Source organism: Filicampus tigris, chromosome 18 (assembly GCF_054856515.1).
Source record: "Filicampus tigris isolate MCC_2025a chromosome 18, RoL_Ftig_1.0, whole genome shotgun sequence".
NCBI classification, from domain to species: Eukaryota; Metazoa; Chordata; class Actinopteri; order Syngnathiformes; family Syngnathidae; genus Filicampus; species Filicampus tigris.
Window position 1 is genome coordinate 1,592,885 of NC_141234.1, and position 19,050 is coordinate 1,611,934.

Sequence of the window (19,050 nt, forward strand, 5' to 3'; positions counted from 1 at the left end):
TGTAAACAACTGCTCAGAAAATGCTTCCGTTTTGTCATTTCCGTGCGCACGCTAAAAGCAAGCAACGATGGTAAATTTTACATTTTAAATATACTATAATAAGGACTATATATATTAGAAGCCAACTAAACAATGTTGGAATCCACCAAACATTCTCCACGTAAAGACTGTCGAACAGAGGAGAAAATAGTTGTCAGTATTTATAATGTATTTGAATTCAAGGCGGGAAAAGTGGACGTCATATTTTTTTTGTGTCACAGTTGTTTTTGCTAGCATTGCTAATGTTTCTTTGCATAAGACAAATACTGCAGTATCATCTCCCGTTTGGTGTCACAAGAAGAACACAAAGTCAAACAAACGTAATTTAATTTCCAACTATTGCACCAAACTGTTGACATTCATGTGTTCTACAACAGTTCAAACAGTTCCCATGTGTCACAGCTTTAGTCAAAATGCCCCATGTAACAGCAATTATTCAGCCTTATTTTAATAGCATTTTTTTTTAACGTGTTGCACTGGGCTTGTTTTAGGGGCAGATGTGTCTCGTGCATTGTGTCAGCCGTCATCCAGACCCACATACTGCTGAGCCAGTGGAGAGCCCAGCTTTCGACAACCACTGTGTTGGATTTCTTCTACACCTCCATGCCCAAACAAGTAAGTGTCGTTCGTAAGAAGCTAACTACTGCTATCAAAAGACTAATGGATATAGTGTTTCATCACCAACCCACTAAAACCTGACAGCCACATTTTCATAAACAGGCAGCTAAGTGCTTCGGAATCATAGTGGATGCTATGTTTTCACTTTAAACTATAAATATAGGCAATTATAAACATTGCAGCGTGTCAATTAACTGTATTTTTTCCTATTCGCGATAGGGCCCCCAGCAAATAGTCCTTAGACTTACTGCCTGAACAGTTTTTCACATTGTCCACTAGATGTCACACTAGTACAACCAACATCAGTGTGTGTCCGGCCACTGAAATTTCTAAAACTGTGCATAGCTGAATTTTTTTGACAGTAAAAAATGTTTTACTTTTGTGCTTGAGTGCATTTCAAAGTCCGTACATGTTTACTTTTACTGAGTTGGATCAAGCACTTTTGTTTTTTTTTTTTGTAACGCAAGTGTCTGTGTCTGTACATTTACTGAAATACATAGTGTGAGCTACCTTTTCCATCTCTGATATCATATAGAAATATAATATAAGTCCCTTACCACTCATAACTGGTAGGTGTGAGTTTAGGCATGAGACAGGTTGCGTACTAATGATGACATCATCTTTGCCTGCCACAATTAAAACAGAGTACGTGAGGCATTTGAGGGCCAAATGAGTTTTCCGTGAATCTTAGTGACTGCATTCAGCAGCCGCTGAGACGGAAAGTTTTGCTGTCAGGGGCCGTCTTGTTGACTTTTTCCATGTGTCTCACGCGACACGAAAGATTCAACGGTTGGGTGGAAATAGTCGACCTAAAGGGAGAATCTTGCATCAGCCTTAAAATACAAAAAACATATGGTCAGTGGTGTTTTGATATGAAAGCAAAGTGGTGGCACACCAAACTAGGCTATCAGGAAAATTACTCTTGCTCTCTAGTTGCTTTAAATTTACATTTCTATCAAAGCCAATGTATGTCTAATAATAAGACTTGTAGAAGCATACATGTGTAAGGAAATCTTAGCATGCTAGCAAGGGCAGCAATCAACAAAATTTGTTCCAGGATTTTCCCTCACTTGTTGCTAGGCAGACTTAGTGAGGCACTTGTCATTTGCACCCAGTAAAAGGTCGATACAAGTTGCCGATGTGGTTTTCGTGATAATTTGAGGATTGTGGGCTCTGCTATGCCACCTAGCAGCAACAGGACAGGCAGATCTGGCAGCAACAGGTCAGGATTATGAGTCAGTTTTTATTATCTCAACATGATTTCACAATTCAGTGAAATGTAGATATGTACGACAAAAAAGTTGTCATTTTGGTGCCATCTGGTGGGGCACTGCTCTACCCGCCCCAAATGCTAAATCACTGTATTGTTTAAAGGTGCGATAGGTTGTCAAAGATTCTACTTTCTGCAGTGTGTAAATTGATTTTTTTTTTCAATTAATGAAACTTGACAACTTGAGTAAAATTTTAGCTCGTCGCTGTGGTATTACTGTTTTTTTTTTGGGACCGTAATCACACTCTTTTGGACTTGAAACAGTTCCTTGGAGTCCAATAATGATCCCACATTAGTGCCGACGGTTTCTCGAGGAGCGCCGATGTGCTCCCGCGCCTTCCTGTTATTGCTGTTTAGGCATTCTGAAGTGTTTATCAGTGCTCCGCTGTCTATTTGTATCTGTCAGTCTGTGTACATTCCGTGCATTTCACAACTTATTGTTGGAACGCTCCTTCCCGAGGGGTGCACCGGCGGGCCGTCGTCGCTGGAGCGTCTGCAGCTGCAACAAGCTCGCACACAAACACACACACATACTGTAGCTCCACGTCAGCTACTACCGCCACACTTGGCTTCTTCTTTGGCATGAACAACACCCCGCCAGAACCCCCCCTCCTTCCACATGGACCTGTTCCAGGAGCATGGAGAGAAAGAAAAGGAAACACAGAAGAAGATGGGCCAACACCAGGATGCGTCTTAGCAAGTCATGGACCATTAAAGTCCAATGAGGCCTAATTGTAATGCCGTTGTAGCTAATCAGAGGCCAGAAAAAAGTCTTCCTGCAAAAGACGCAATTACACATTTGCGTATGGTGATAATCTTTTTGTTCTTCGTGTTTCAGAAAAGTCCAAAGTCCACATGACATACGCACTTACAGACCTTTTAGTGTAGGTCGAAGTAACAGGTGGCGCTATTAGCTCTTACTGTAAGCTTGGTGTAGCCATTCCCCCGCCCAACCCCCCCCCCCCCCCAAAAAAAAACAAACAAAATTTCTTCTGTTTTTTTTTTTTACAATGACAATAGCACTCTACAAAATTGCACTTCGTATAATATCATTAAATCGACTATTAAAAATGATAACAGTTTGCGCATCATGCTTAATTCATTGTGGCTCCTTCTGATGTGCCTGACTAGCCCACCAGGGGGCAGTAAAGTACAGTCATGCTGATCCAAAGAAAGAAGAACAACTGTGACGTGAGTGCGGCATAACAAGTCCATTTGAAGACTTTACCCAAGTCACAGGTGGCACTGTTGGCTCTAACAGCAAGGTCGTTGTAGTCGTTCGGAAGCCAGAAGAACGTCATTTCCTGGAAAAGGCACTGGCAATTTTGGTTAATTGTGGAAAAAGTCAACTTAAAACGATGAAAATCAGGGTCTTTTTCGACTGCATTTATCTTCGATATCAAGCGTGTAGTGTATTCCGTTGCTAAAATAATAAAAATGGAATGTTTTGTTAGCGCCACACCTATGTATTGGGAGCTGCCCGAAGTGCTTTTGTGTGTGCTGTGCGCTTGCCATGGCAACGTTAAACACATCCATTACTTTGTTCACCTTTGTAAAGAGTTCACATAGCAAAGGTGCTTTATCTTCGGGTAGAATCTTCCAGTAGTTTCAGCGTCCTCCGCGTTCAACGCTTGCTAATCAATCATTTGGAAGTGTGTTTTGCGGCCTCTCACTCACGCAGGTAGCTCATCCCTCTGGCCATGACAGACTTAGGCATAAATCGTAACTGATGAGACATTTACATTTGACGTCTCTTGACTTCTTGAACCATTTCAATCAAGTGCAGCCCTCTCAGGGTTAGGTATTAGAAAGCCTGAAAAGTAAAACACGTAAAAACTCTGACTCATGACGTGCCAAGACCGTAAGATGAAGTTGGCTGTCTTGTCGCTACCTTTAGCCAGATGCTAACATGATAGCTGCTTGTTGGCATGGATACAATTTGTCACTTGGAAATTTTTGTTAGCGTTTGCTGGTTAGAATTCGCTTGTCAGTATGGATGTTGTTGGTTAGCATCAAAACATTTTTGCTTGTGTCAGTCCCACTCATGCGCATGATTAAGAGCGTCTAACTACGAGCAGCTGCTTCTGGTTTCTGGTTATTTTTAATAGGACACTGGACATTTTCCTGTTCTTAGAAAGGACATTTTGTTTACAAGAACGCTGTTTTATTATTTTATTTATTTTATGTTATTTTTTTTAATTGAAAAAAAAAACCGGCAGGTTCCAATGCGGATATGTCGCCATCAATCACGCAGCTACTTCCTGTCTTTTTATCCTCCACCTTGTTCATCTTCACCGTAACTCTACCCATTAAGATGTCAGACCGGTCCCGACCAGTGTTTCCTCCACGTGTGTCGTTTCCCCGAGAAGCTTCAGCCAGTTGAGTTGAGAAGCCAACAGCAGTGGAAAGAACGCACACTCAGCCAGGGAGGATGCAGACTTACTGTGTGCATGTGACTATTTTCCCCCCTAAGGTATTTAAGAGGTTTCACGGTGGCCTGTTAAAACCAGATTGGATCTTTCGTTTTGACTTAATCATCGCAATTGTTTCTCCTTTGCCACGTTTTTCGTAAGGCAGGGCTAATGACGTCTAATGACTGTTTATTTATTTATTTATTTTTTTTAAATAAAAGGCCGACATGAATAAACATGAAGTCAGCAGACAGCCTCATTAACACTCGGAGACGTCAAATCACACCTTGCCAGAAGCCAAAGAAGTAGGTGTCGAAGACATTGCGTGGAGCGGTCTGGCTCTTCGGGGCGAGAACTCAGCTGGCCGCTCACCGGCAGCAAAGATCTTCCAATTTAATTCAAAATTTCTCCCTAACGTCTTCCCAGAACAGCTCAAGCTCGCCTTCCCTCCTCTTCGGCCGTACTGAGACTTTCCACATGCAAATGTTTGTTTTCTTTCAAAATATGACCTCCGTTTCCCCCAACCAAATCTCCATTACCATTAGCTCACATTGAGCAACTCACCTTGTGAGTAACAACGTGCTAATGTGGTGCAAAATGGCTCTTCTATTAAAAGCTAATCCTTAAATGATCGCAAGAGGGAAAATTCAGGGGTTTCACTGTCAGTAAGAGCAATTTATTTTTTATTATGAATACAAGATAACACACACGTTGACTTGAGATGTTCTTTTTTTTACTTCCCAGCCCAAAATATCCAGTTAACAGTCAGCAATTATGCTGTAAACCGCTATTTTTCCTTTGAAAATATGGACTTAGTTCCCCCAACCGCCACCAATCCAAAGTCTTCTCTTGTGAGCAGTGGCGTGCTAATAATGAAAATTTCCCCACTGTGGGATCAATAAAGGCATTCTTATCTTAACTGCTCTTCTTTTTAGCAACATTACGAGGTCGGTCGGCATTTACCAGCAGAAAATGCAATTCTATGTTTTCATGTCATCTTTGTGCTTCCCATCATTTGCATGCGTTTTTGAGAAATAGCACATTATATTTGAATTGCAAACAAAGGAAGTGGTCAGACTCAACTTTTGGGTGAGAACTTCCTTCATGCAACAAAAATAGATCAGCTGTATCCACTTCACTTTACTGCACCCGACTGGCCAATGAATAAAAAAATAAAGTCGGGTCAACTCAAAATTTCAAGGCAACAAACTTCGCTTTGCTCTTGTTCAAGTTGGCGGTCTCACATTTCACAGCAAAGAAATGCGAATTGACAGAACTGTCGTCCGTTGTTTTAGACCCCAAATGAAAAATGTAAGTAAAAGTTTTGGAATAAACAACTTGCTTGCTTTGTTGTGCTAACATTGTATCCATTAATGTCAATAATCTGTATTTGAAAGTTTTAATGACTGTTTTAGGCCAAAAAATGAAAACAATTATTTTATTTTTTTTACAGTGTATGTATATAGGATAAAAGTGAAGCTCATGCTCTAATCGTCTTTTAATTCGCAAGGGAGAAAGTACAAAGTGCACGGAGGAGTAAGCAAACATTGATTTGGAGTGTTGCAGCCTTCCATCCTGGAGGTGAAGTCAGACGTTTGGACAGCTGCTCGGGAGGATGTGGAGATTAGACGAAGAAAGTCGTTACACAATCGCTCGCTCTCTCTCTCTCTCTCTCTCTCTCTGTTCATTTCCTCTGCTCATCCCTACTTTCTCTCCTTCCCTGACATATTTTCGTCTGGTCGTAATATTAGGTACAGCTTCGCAACGTAGTGCAGTGGTGGACAAAAGTTTTGAGGCCCTAATTTTATTTTTTAAATGAGTAGGTGGGCTAAGTCATTTGTAAATAAGGTCAAATAAATAAGTGTAAAATATTTTAAAAATCAATTTATACATTTAAGTAATAATTTAAAAAGAATAATAAAATAACCCAGTATATGTTAGAAATAACCAATTTTTTAGGGGGTATTTTTTACCCAGCAGATTTATAATATTACATTATATATATATATATACATATAATCAAATGTGCTGTACTGTAGGTGGCAGTAATTCGCATAACGAAGTAGGTTGCAACTGCCACACACAGCCAGCGTTTTCTCCCCCCCCACCATCATTTATGCATTTTGCTGGATCTGGTGGGGCACTGCCCCGTTTGAACCCAATGTCCCATTCATGTCATGATAAATGCATGCTTAGCCTTCTTTGTTTCCCGCACGTTTAACTACTTTGAACAAATCACAGTGTCCCCAAACAACTGTCAAAAGTCTTCCAGGAAGAAGATTGAATGATTGTTTAAGTTGTGGTGTGGTTTCCCAAGTCGTCTTCTATACATCTCTAGCGGTCCTAAAAATACTCAATACAGTGTGGGGTGTGCTCAAAATGGCTGAAAATGATCACCACGTTGGGCGTGTGTTTGTGTGTGTGAGAGAGAAGAATATACCATTACAGGTATCTGTTCAATTCAAGTCAAGCTATGCTGTACTTTTCCAAAAATCTCATAAAGCTCGCTGTCAGAGACCTATTCATTCAAGTTTATTATTTTGATTGCAGTGCAGCCAAAAAACGTCATCCTGACCTTTTGACATCCCCTCACCTTCATGTGGACTCAAATGCAATCCCCCCCAGAACTCAGAATATGGTGTTCACAATCTCTTACTATGTTTGCAGTGGACTGGACTGCCGGGTTTCTAATATTTTGACTACAAGAGAGTAGCACCCTTCTGAAGATTGCGCCCGAAAATGACCCGGCGTGGAAAAAGCGCCTACAGGAGGTGAGGAGGCTTTCTGCTGACTAGAAACACACACGTACACACACACACACACACACACACAATGTTGATTTTACGAGATTACTTGATCCTGCGCTTTTTACATAAACAAAATGCTGACTCGTCTGCTCTCGCGCTTTAACGAACACGCAAGCTTGTAAAAACGTCAAAGCCAAAGAAACGAGCCATTAACTTTTTTTTTTAGCAGATTCAGATAAAAGATGCATTGCAGATGCAGGATTTCCTCCAACCGTTTTGGGAACATTTCTAAAAGCGTGTTGCATAGTTTCTCACTGGATAATGCAGGAATCTTCCTCCATACAGTTTTCACGCAGAACAACAACATGGGCTATAAATGACAGTGTGAAAGGGGCTCCAGTTTCTACCAATCACAAAATGCTTGTGCTAAATGTTAAAAATCTTCGTCATATCTCCGCTGGATTACTGCACTGCACTTGTCTTTGGAGTCAGCCAGCCCTCCCTCAAATGTCTCCAGTTGGTTCAAAATGCTGTAGCTCGCCTCTCAACTGCAACGCTTAAGAGGAAACACTTCATTCATATTTGTGCGTGCGTGCTTCAGACTTCATTTCAAGATTCTGCTATATGTTTTTAAAACACAAAATAGTTTCATCCCGCCTTAGCTCTCCGAGCCGAGCGGCTGCTCCGGGAGGTACCGAAGTCGAAGCGGAAGCTCAGAGGGCATCGGCACTTTTTCTGATGCTGGCCCCAGTCGATGGAATGAAACGGAAAGCTGCCTGCCTCAAGACTCGTTTTAATTCTTTGGCTTTTAACACAAGACTAGACTCTCAGCAGACTCTAGTCTGTGTCAGGGCCCTCGCATGAAAGGACAGCTTTGATGGGCGCTGGGAGCTGTGTGAAAGGGGCTTTCCTGACAAAGTTCTGAAGAATGCGAGATATCTGTTTACTGTGGATCCAGTTTTGGGTTGCTCTGCCTTGCTGGATTGTTTTGAAAGCATTTTTTTTTTTTTTTTTTTTCAATAGAAAGTGCAATTGGTCACCCTAAGAGTTTCACATTTACAATACTTAATATATATATATATCTACACAGTATATAAAACGGAAGAAAAGACATCTCCTGTTTGAACTGCTCAACTTTCCCCCCACTGACTGACCGCTTGTTTACATTCTCAGCCGTGGTTATCATAATTCCGCAGGCTGCCGCTCATCAGCGCAAAGCTGACGTCTTTATTTAGACACTTTGTTTGTGCTTATAAAGTGCAAAGATATGTCTGCTTTTGTTGCAATTGCTAAATGTTCACATTGTTGCGCAGACACAATCATCTAATACGGAATAGCAGTTGCTGGGCTTGAATGTCACACTGCGATTGAGTGGCTGGTGCAATGACACAGGGGAAATTCAGCAAATAAGTCAAAGCCAGGCCGTATGTTTGTGAGGAAATTTAGATAAAGGTTGTCTTGAGATCGTCTTAGTCATCGCGGGGGGGGGGGGGAGGAAGTTGATCGTGGAAACCAACAGAAACGTCTGCACTCAAGTCAGACAGTTTGTTCTTTTGCCCAGCGGATAAGGTGATGTGGCACCTATATGAAAGTCTTCCAAGGCCAGCAGAAAATTCTTAAAGGCCACCGTGGTCAGTGTTTGCAAGACCATTTTCAGGGAGCACATAAATGGATTTGCTTTTCTTCTGCCTGCTTTCCGCCCTCATGCTTTGGGCTTCTTCACACTCGGAGAAGGACAGATAGGCGGCGATGCTGTTCCTGACGCCGTAGCTCAGCATGTTGTCATTGTGGCTGCCCATGCTGGTCAGCTGAGTCCTGGTAAAGAAGAAGTCAGGGCAATAAATGTGTATTTACACATAGCGCCCACCGTCATTCGCCGTTACCTGTCCTTCCTCTTCCCATCATGTTGTCTCATAACAACCGGTGGAGCGTTTGTTGATGGGGCTCTTCGGTTCGACTGACACGGTGACGCCAACACGCAGCACAGGCCGTCCGCAAACTCTTTAAATGAAGAAACCAGAAATCGGGGTCAAGCGTTGGTAACGCACATTTCAGGCCTGCATCTTCATGTTTTTTCACCAGAGTAGTGGTTGATCATATCTTCCAGGCACTGGAAGGTGAGGCCAGGGGAGATGTAGTACCAGCTGTTGTCCAGTCGGCATATACGATAGTGCCGTATCGTGCTGTGCTTTACCGACAGCGCGTACATACCTAAAAACAGACGCAACATGCTTTGAAAGGAGTTTTCAGTCGAAGTTACAAGTCCAAAGTTCAGTTCTTTTCAGGAAGTTGCGGCAACGTAAAAAAAAAAAAAAAAAAAGCAGAAGTCCTTTGCTGTGACGTTTGTATATTATCTCTTATGCTTCATCACTGGCGACATTTCCATGAGTCATGAAAGGCTGCAGACAATAAAGTGTTTGTCATGAAAGCAACGATGAAGAGGCTCCTGTTTTAACCCACCGAACGTCAGAAGCCGCGATTCCTCCCCCAAACACTTGGACTTGGGGATAAGTAATGCGCAGTGTATAAAGTGATCCTATTTGAGCTACCAGACAGGTCTTCCTCACCTCGCTCTTCGGAGCTCTCCCGTACCAGGAATGAGCCAACCCGATTTCCCGGTAGAAACAGAAGCTCCTCTGCCTTCTGCCTTGTCACCCCCTCGAAAAGCCACCTAATGGAGCAAGGAACACCCCGCTCTATAAGCCTGATCAGACACTGTGTTCTTTGAGCTCTACTTACTTACCCATGATACACTTTGGCCACGTGGATCCCAGGGATGTAGTTCTCTTTTCCCGTCTGGAGCGAACGGACCTTCAACCAGTAGGCCTGCCTGCGCGCCGGGGGGGGGGGGGGGGGGGGGGGAGGAAAGAGAAATAGGAGTCGGGCCCGCCCCGAATTGATGTTTCTAAAAATGCAAAGATGTGCGCATACTGTGCGACAATGCAGAGCTTCTCCCCGATCCTGAAGATTGGCTCACTGACGTCAGGAGGCGGGTAGTCGGCAAGCACAACCGCCATGTCTGCCTCTGGGCCTGGGAAGTAGACCGTTATTGAAACACGTCAAATGAGCTTCTGACATCCCAATGGCTCACTCGACGGCCTCTTCCCCAAAGAGTTTCTGCGCAATTTCTGCATTCGAGAGAGCTCTGGCATTATTTGGGGTGTTCAACGTCACACCCGCCTTTCTGACTTTCCGCTTTTGCCTTTAACCCAGCCACTGTCCAGCCTCTGATACTAACTCAGAAGCAAGGAATTTCTCGGGTCAAATGCAAGCCGCCTTCTGTCTGGGTACCTTTCACAGTTGCATGGGAAACAATCCGTCGTGAACAGTGCCAGTGATGTCATACATTCTTCTTAAGTTATCAGAGCACGTTTTAAAGCCTTTTTTTTGGAGGGGGGGGAATGGTAGATCTCACCTTTCCAGAGACTGCTGCTATCTCCGCTGTCATGGTTGTTACGGGTGCTCACGGCACGCATCACGTTACCCATCCTGAAGTCCGAGAGAGACGCGTCTGCCTTGTTGGCTTCCTCCACGCTTGTCACGATCTTAACCCATCATGCATAATGGGGAAGCGGGTGACATTACATTGTCTGATTTTGCTCAGCCCCGTTGCAAAAAAAAAAAAAACGAAACATTTCTCAAGTTGTGAAGTTGGAGAAAACCACTCGCCCCGCCCCCCCCCCCCCAAAAAAAAAACAACAACTAACTGCGATGACGTCAAGTGTCGTGAGATGATGTGTCATTTTGGAGGAGCATCATAGAGTCGAGGAGAACAATGACTGACTGCTTGACTGCACATTTCCTGCCACCAAATGAGGAAGCGGACCTGCCGTCGGCGTTTCACTAATTCACGTCAATCGGTCTTGGTGCCTGTGTAGAGTCCAGATAAGCCTTGCACTAGCCTCTAACTTGGGTCTTTGCACACGCCGAGAAGCAATTCTAAAGGCGCTCTGTTGGTTTGTAAGCAGTTTTCTGGGCAATGGATTTATAAAGGCGGATGCTTTCCGTCTGTGGCCACATTTGGATGTCTGGACGCATTTGAACGCTGCAAGGGCATTTCCACACCCTCCGTCTAAAATGACAAAATTACCCACTGGAAGGATTTGCCATCTTTTTTTTTTTTTTTTTTTTTTTTTCCTTACAAGCCAAAGTCTCCATATGCTCGTCAGGGTCCAGTTTTGCTTCTTTTTTGTTTTCCAGGCTTCATTTCTTCCTAAATGATAGACATTCCGCATGCCGCGCCACTGGTCGTTAGCGCCTCCGTGGCTGTGAATAGCATCTAAAAGCAGAAGCAAGTCTGACTTCACTGCATCGGGAAAACCACAAGACTGACCAGGCTTGAGACGGCCTGTGTTTTTTGTTGTTTGCAGAGGATATGTCTTTCTACATGTTTGTTGTTACAATGCTTGTTAACCTCGCTGCTGTTTGGCAGCTGCAAAGTACAGAGGATTAGCTAACGTTTGAAGTCACGCAATATGGGATTTGATCAAAATACCCCAAATTTAAGATTCTGTGCTTAACCCAAACAAAGACCACAGCGCACTTCAGTTCAGTTTGAATCAAACAAATGTCATCTGCTTTTTTTTTTTTATTTATTTACTCCAGTTAATGGCTTTTTATACTTGTGTGAAAATTGAGAATGTTGTTAAGTGAGGAAACAACAAAAGTTTTGTTTTTTTTGTTTTTTTTTTAAATTATCTGGATTTCACTTGGACTTCACGTAAAATCCATCCCAAACCAGAAACGTTCTGTTCCTATTCAAAAGTAATTCGATAGAAAAGCCCACAAAGCCCTCTTTAGTGGCTGTTATTGTCGACTCAATTCCGGAAAGCCCTCCTCGTGAGAATTACATCACGTCCTCTGAACCACGGCTGCCATCATCCCGTGCAGAGTGGCGTGATTGGCTTTTGCTCCTCCGCCAGCTCGTTAGGTCCCTTCCAGGTTCTTCCAAGATAGAAGAGACAGAGGGCAGTCATTAGTGAATCATTTGGAATGGAATCTCCTCATGTGTTTTGTGTGCAACGAGTGAAAGTATTTTGTGAGGGGCCACCTGTGCACTCCATCGGTCCCCGCCCCCCCCACCTCAAGGGAGGTATAATGCCAGCCTTTTTGTGCAGTAACTACGGGTTACCTTGCCAGCCATCCCTGCCAAGCCCATAATGAGTGTGCTCCCTTCAGTCGTCCAGAAGGGAGTTGAGCATTTATCGCCGCGTCATCATCTATTACCCAGTCATTACGTCCCGGGAGCTATTTTCACCACGTGCGTTTTCACTGCGCACCTGTGCAAACCGCGTCCGCCCTCCTTTCCCCTCGGAAAGCCTCCGAGTCACATCTGATAGCGCCTTTCAAATATTCAAGCATTCATACACCCGCTGGGGGAAAACAGGAGTGATTTGTCACCACTTGAAAAAGTCACGTTGATGTTGAAGTTGAACTTACCTCAACAGAGCCATGGCGGCGACTGCTGTTTTGTCGGACCCTGATGATGCACCGATTTGCAGGCAAAGTGACGCAGAGCTGCTGTCGCATAATAAAGTCAAAGCTCCAGGCCTTCGTTTCCATTGGCTGCTTGTCACATTCCCTGCTTTTTCCCGTTGGCACTTCCAAACGGATCTTTGACTTTTTTCTTTCTTTTTTTTTTTTTACCCTGACAAGCATTCCAAAGCGCCGCACTGATTGCCAGCATTACTCGACTTTGACGTCTCCCCGGACTCGGCGAAGCCTTTACGTAACCGCAACTGCTCCACTGCGATAGAATTGTACGAGTCGCGTCAGGATTCCGCTAAAACTGCTCATTCATGCAAGGTTCAGTCACAAAAAGGCTTGTTGGACTTGTTGGTTTTGAATGCCAGAGTCTGAGACTGGACCAATCAATCATCCATCCAACCAGTGTTCGGGATCACGGACTGGGTTTGGGATGTCTGCCAGGTGACTTGGGGACTGCACTCTGGATTGGTCGCCATGCAGTCAGTCCTGCCAATGATTCTTCCGTCATTGTTGTGTTTGAGATATTTATCCAACTTCTGCACTGAGCAGGGTTTTTGGGTGCGTTTAGGGAAGGACAGCAAATATAAAGGCCTTGACTGGAATGGAGATTTGATAATAATGAACATCTACAATACACGGTGATAGAAAACAACACATTTTTGTATTGTTATGCATCTGGATTTAACTCGGACTAGTGGTTTTTAATCCGTCCCACTCATGAAACATTCTGTCCTGTGCCGACTACTGCGTCCCTAAATCTCGTTTCGCAGGATTTCTTCGTCAATCTCTGGTATGACTGAGCAGTTTTTTTTTTTGGTAAGATTATTTCCACGACACTAATGGAACTCGACCATACAATATTTTTCCAACAATGATATCACAATACAGCAGCGATTGAGGCCAAATATCAAAAACTAATTGTGGTTATCGTCGATGCAACTTAAAAATGAAGTTCAACAGTTGGTTGATTAACACAAAGCAAAGATGTGATAACAAATCAATATTGTAATGTTTTGCCATATGAATGTACTGATTTTTATTTATTTATTTTTTTTCTAAACAGGATGACCTAGCATAGCCGGATCAGTGGTCCTTCTGTTCCAGTGTCTTCATGTTTGTGTTCATCCTCCAGTGTAGTTTAATTTAACGGAGCCAGAAAAAGTACGAAAAAAAAAAAAATTGCTTACAGGTTTTTCCCGTTGTCTCCTTTAGTGCTTCTCTGTTAGTTGTCATTGTGTAAACCACTGTGACGTTGGAAAGCTATTGTTTGTTTTAGCCGCGCCAGGCGCTACGAGGATGTGCTCTGCTCTAAATACAGTTTACGACTTCACAATGACTCCAAATTGCCTCTCCCCTTTGGAATTTCGCAACAGATGGAGGATATCAAGCAACCGAGACCTCCACGTGGATGATGACATTGATGTGCGTAATGAAGTATTTCATTTTTTTAATAGCGTATGTGATATGCAATATATTTCCCTTCTACTAGTTTTATAATAGCAATACCATCCCTCAATGGATTACAATCCATTGAAGAAGAAGAATATGTGATTCTTTTTTTCGGACATGTAAGCTATTCCTTTTCTGAACTCGTATGGATTCATAGATATTGTCATTTTTCTTCTGTGAGATTGTGCACAAAAGCAATAGCTTCCACAAGATGTGGCGATTTTCATGCTCAGTTTTGACCCAGTTCATAGACGCACCCCAACTCAACGGATTGGAACTCAATAAAACAACAGATTGTGCGTCTTTTTCCAGACATGTGAGCTATTGTGTTTGTCAGGCCAAACACTTTTACTTATTTACCAAGATCAGAGGCAAGATCTTGTCATCACTGAAGCATCAAATGAATTGCTCGGATGTCATCCAAATGACGCTCTCACGAAATTCTAGTGTTCTCCTCATCCAATTCTTGTTGGGCTCTTCTCGAAAATGTTATGCGCTCTCGCAACTGCTCCGTTTCACTCGAGAATTGTTTTGTTTTTTTTGTTTTTTGGATAAAGATTTCTTGAGCTCTGAGGCCGCCGGTGTTGGTCGACCACGGGTCAGCCAGCCTAAACACTCACCAAGACAAAGCATTCCTGCAGTGGGGGCTAGCACACACTATCAAGAAAGGGCTGTCGTCCATTTATATCCGAGGCAGACACACAGAAGCGCTTTTTGTTTGTTTTCGCCAACGCGTGAACCTAGAGGGAACTCACACGGCGTTGAAGTCCTTTTTTAGCTTTGTCTACGCGCCGCTTCCCACCTGCAAAGAACCCCCAAACGATCCCCTAGAATCCTGCATCAGATATCTTTTGTGGTTTTCACGCATCATCTCGTTGGCATTTGTATTCAACATTGGGTGGCTTTTTAGATTGGAATCTTTTTGGATGCAAATTGTTCAATTGCACAATGGCATAAGTTGCCTAAGTCGTCATTGAACGTTTTTTTGGGAAAACAAGACCAAAACAGAAATAGTTGTGATTTTTATAAGAGTAAACTCAAAATCACTTATGTTATGAGGCTAATGTTCTGCTTCCTCAAACAACAAGAAAATCGTAGGCTAACATGGACATTGCATTCCGATAAATGCCTCCAACTCGTTGACCCACTGTGTCCGAGTTCACGTAGCAATTCTAAACTCTTGCCAGAACGCTTCAGATTTTTTTTTGGCCCATCCATGAGCTTGAGACCGCAGCTATATAAGGCAGCTATAATTACCGGACCGGTCTGTACATATGTTCAAAAGCAAGGCAGCCGAAACCCAGAGGCCTCGCGTGAGCCACGGCCTAAAAATCTCAAGAATCAAAATGTGCAACAACAAAAAATAAATAAATAAATAAACAGCTACTGTCCTCTCTCATTAAGTCTTAATTTCTCTGTAAATTGCAACAACCACAATCCGTAGTAGTTCATAATAACAGCGTTTTATAGCCGCATGAGCTCCCATTGTTTTGTGCAACCACTTGTTGCCAGGCAGACTTCGTAGGGCTCAAATGATTAAATACATTCATGTCAGGATTGATTCATTTCTCTGTATTTAATGTAAAGCCATTTCGAACACATCCTTTTCCTATTAGGCACCCTTCAACGTCTGTCCTGCCCCGGGGTGCGCTTTTAACTGGATTTCCAACGCCAATTCACTTTGAAGCGCTAATTGTCGGCGCGCACTTTGACTGGAGGGCATCTCTTGGAGTTCAGGGGGGTTTAACGAGGCTATTTTCACTTTTGTAATCCGGCCTCTGTTGGCACCTGATCGCGCTTAGCGTTTAACGGTTGTTAGCGCAGCTCACGATACGAGTCGCGTTGGCCTCCTTGTTTGTTGTCGACGCTAAATGGCTGAAAAGCCCAACAGGGCACGCCGAGGCTAGCTCTAATTATTAGCATTAGACTCTCTGTCGCCCGCGGAGCTTCGTGCCTGGCGGTCTTTGCTGCTTTTCGGTGCTAATTTCATCCAGAAGGTGGTGGATGTGACATGGGTCCAAACAAGACGGCCGGGAAGAGGAGGGAAAAGGATTTCGGGCTCGGATCTGAATGAGCTCATGGATTGATGTTGCGCACGTGTGCAGCAAACAGCTGTAATGCAGTGTTTTCCGTGTCTTGTTATTAATCTTGGAGGATTATCCAGTCACTTATTTTAGGGCCCGGAGAGATGACGACCTTGATAGGATGTACACCGATGGCCACCATAGAGTCACCTATGTATTACATGCTGACTTATGATGAGCCAAAGTAAGCCGCAAACACAATGTTATGCTTCCATAATTGAAGGGGACACAACATGGGAGGAATGTTTCAGTCAAGTGAAGCCTGTTCAGTCAACCTCCTCCTCTTTGTGGCAAATGTCAAAGAGGAACACATATGGGGATGATGATGGAGTTTAAAAAAAGAGCTCCTTTCGGTCTACCCATGAACCCAAACCACTGGATCTTCAAGTGGAACGGGTGGAGGAGGTGAAAGAGGATAGAGTAAAGAGAAACGCAGAATGAGCGATGTGGAGAGACCGGAGGAGGAGGAGGAGGAGAACCCGAATTATTGGGGGTCGGGGGAGCAGGTGAAGACCAAAGGAAGAGGAGGAATCGAGCCAGATTGAGGAGGAGAACCAAAGTATGCAGAAAACAGGGAGTTGAAGGAGGAGAACTAGACTTGAGGGGAGGACCAGAGCCCAGGAAGAGGAGGCGAATGAGGAAGAAGGAGCAGAGCGGAAGAAGAGGTGAAGGTTGAGCGGGAAATGGCAGACCTGTCTGAGATTGGTGACGAGGAGGAGAACCAGAGTGTGGAGAGCAAAGCCAAGAGAAGGAGGAGGAGAGTTTGGGGATGTCTGTTAGGAGGAGGAGCTGTGCAGTGAAAGTGGAGCAGCAGGAGAAAATCAGCATGTTAAAGCTTGTCAACGTCATCGTGGCCTTTTAACACTCGCGCTCGCTCGCTCGGTGTGGAGATGTCAGAGTCGGGTGTAGGATGTGCCGTGTACATGCACTGCAAACACCGCGCGCTGTGTGTAGGAGCATGAGGAGCGCATGAACGGCATTTTTGGAGTGGGTGCATGTGAGGCTCCTCACCAGGGATGAGTTGGCTCCTCTTGTGGATTCTAACTGCAGTCGGGATTCAACAGGTACGCTATAAGATTTGACTTACTTTTTTTCTTTCTTTTTTTTTGGTCCTCCTGACTTTCAAGTACATTTTGTGAATGTAACCGTACGGACGAATGCATAATGGACCAAAACTAGTCCAAACTACTTTAGAAATAGCTTTTGAGCATGCAGTTGGCTGACTTTCTTTATTAAGTCTACTTTGCTGGCCTCGTGTGGCCGTCGGGCTCACTGCCTCCCTTCTTATTGAATTTTACGTTCAAAATGGACTGCCGGTAGTAGCAGACATACCAATTATGTGCAGCCACTACGATGCTTTCTTTACTTACTGCATTTCTTCCATTTTTGAATGAGGAAACAGGTCCTTTTAAAGATCCGTATGGATCTGAACACAATGTGTCTCCAAACAAATTTGAAAGACACTTTGTGCTGTCATTTGGCATAAAGAATCCCCGTTTAAAGATCGCCTGAGGATAGTTCCTGTTATCCCCCCCGCCCCCACCCCATGCTGGAGCACACCCATCATGGACAGTAGCTGGAGATGAAACATGTCCAGGCAGGACGCTCCTCACTGTTTTTTTTTTTTTGTTTTTTTTTAGCTGCCCATCATTGGAGGAAAAAAAAAACTTTTAGTTGTATACATCATCTTCGGTGAACGCGGTGCCCGAATTTCCGGCAGACAGCGACAATAACCTGACAAAACTATGACGTTGCCCATGACGGCGCATTCGTATATGCCGCAGTCGTCCACCCAGTCTCGAGTCTTACGTTTTTCCAACCTCCCGCCCCGCAGGCCTCTTCGCAGAATTCCACTGCCATGCCGCCGGCGGCGGTCACGTCGCCGTCCGCCGAGCCCTTCGCCCCGACGCGGTACTGCCGGTGGCCTTGCGAGTGTCCCGCCGAGCCGCCCGCCTGCCCGCCGGGCGTGAGCCTCCTGATGGACGGCTGCGGCTGCTGCAAGGCCTGCGCCCAGCAGGCGGGCGAGGTGTGCAACGAGGCGGACACCTGCGACCACCACAAGGGTCTGTACTGCGACTACAGCTCGGACAAGCCGAGGTACGAAAAGGGCTTGTGTGCATGTAAGTGTCGCTCGCGCAAGCCGGACCGGGAACCTCTGCGTAGATTCTCGGTCATCCAGGTCATGTGAATTCGCAAAAGTCGAATGGAGGCAACAGGGACCGCTCCTGGTTGTTGAAGACTGTTCACCCTTGATCCAAAAGACTTCTTTAATTCTCACGTTTAGGAATGTAGTCCGCCGGTTTGTCTCCTTGGAATGAGACAGTCTTTTCCTACGGAGACACGTCGGGACAATTTTTCCTATGGAACGAGACTGTCTTTCGAGGAGAGATGTCAGGACAATACGTAATAGGCTCCTTCTACTCTGTTTTCGGGCCGACTGTTCTACTTGGAAGTCGATGGCTTTTTTTTTTTTTCTTTTTTTTCAAACCAGAGGTCCTCTCCGTCCAGAGGTTGGACATTGTTGTTGAGGACCGTTTGTTTTCATGAAGCCAACTAGAAAAGCCCTTTCTTAACAAAAAATGAATTTTATGCCATTACCGCTATTTATTGTTTACTTCCAACAACATCTTGACGTATTTCCACTCCAGGGGAAAAAGTGGCCACTGGAGTCACTGAGCAACGAACAAGCGCGAGTGTTTTCGAAAGCAGCGAAGGTGGCGCTCACGCCGCTTCGTCGGGGTTCGTTCAATGCCGCAGCCGTTTTGTCACTAAAGGACCGCTTAGCATGCAGGATGGCCTTTCATCGGCCCCGCCTGGCAACAACTTTGAAAACAAGAGCCTTGTGCTTTGTGAGCATAAATTGTTTTCTGAATCTGAACACGTGAGTGGTTACTCATTCAAACCCAATGTCCTCTCTGTCCAGGAATTTGACTTCAGCCGTTTTG

At 44.3% G+C, this 19,050-nt stretch overlaps 2 protein-coding genes across 5 annotated transcripts in view; one reads left to right on the forward strand and one right to left on the reverse strand.

The window, feature by feature from the left end:
* Window positions 1-23: 23 nt before the first annotated feature.
* Window positions 24-19,050, forward strand: part of ccn4a (cellular communication network factor 4a) — a 21,522-nt gene continuing 2,495 nt past the window's right edge. Inside the window, exons 1-5 of one of the 4 annotated variants that reach the window (XM_086015252.1) lie at window positions 24-70; window positions 531-654; window positions 7,006-7,109; window positions 13,946-13,994; window positions 17,940-18,225. In XM_086015252.1, the coding sequence (XP_085871378.1) occupies window positions 7,078-7,109; window positions 13,946-13,994; window positions 17,940-18,225 (367 nt within the window). In that variant the 5' untranslated portion in view covers window positions 24-70; window positions 531-654; window positions 7,006-7,077. Of the gene's footprint in view, window positions 71-127; window positions 360-530; window positions 655-7,005; window positions 7,110-13,945; window positions 13,995-15,889; window positions 17,170-17,939; window positions 18,226-19,050 lie in introns of those variants that run through there. The other 3 variants (XM_086015253.1, XM_086015255.1, XM_086015254.1) reach the window with 3 other exon arrangements.
* Window positions 8,284-10,698, reverse strand: sla1a (Src like adaptor 1a). Its single transcript, XM_086015256.1, has 7 exons — window positions 10,501-10,698; window positions 10,017-10,116; window positions 9,829-9,915; window positions 9,653-9,756; window positions 9,165-9,296; window positions 8,969-9,086; window positions 8,284-8,900 (listed from the first exon to the last, which is right to left on the reverse strand). The coding sequence occupies exons 1-7, from the start codon at window positions 10,571-10,573 to the stop codon at window positions 8,702-8,704; spliced, it is 813 nt and encodes a 270-aa protein (XP_085871382.1). The 5' UTR covers window positions 10,574-10,698; the 3' UTR covers window positions 8,284-8,701.

Bases quoted from the DNA above. Each gene is read 5' to 3' on its own strand.
- sla1a (XM_086015256.1), bottom strand. From the start codon at position 10,573: ATGGGTAACGTGATGCGTGCCGTGAGCACCCGTAACAACCATGACAGC. The intron at 9,297-9,652 runs GTGAGGAAGACC...GTCTGTTTTTAG, and splicing joins GGAGAGCTCCGAAGAGCGAG to GTATGTACGCGCTGTCGGTA. The intron at 9,087-9,164 runs GTGAAAAAACAT...CTTCATTTAAAG, and splicing joins TATGATCAACCACTACTCTG to AGTTTGCGGACGGCCTGTGC.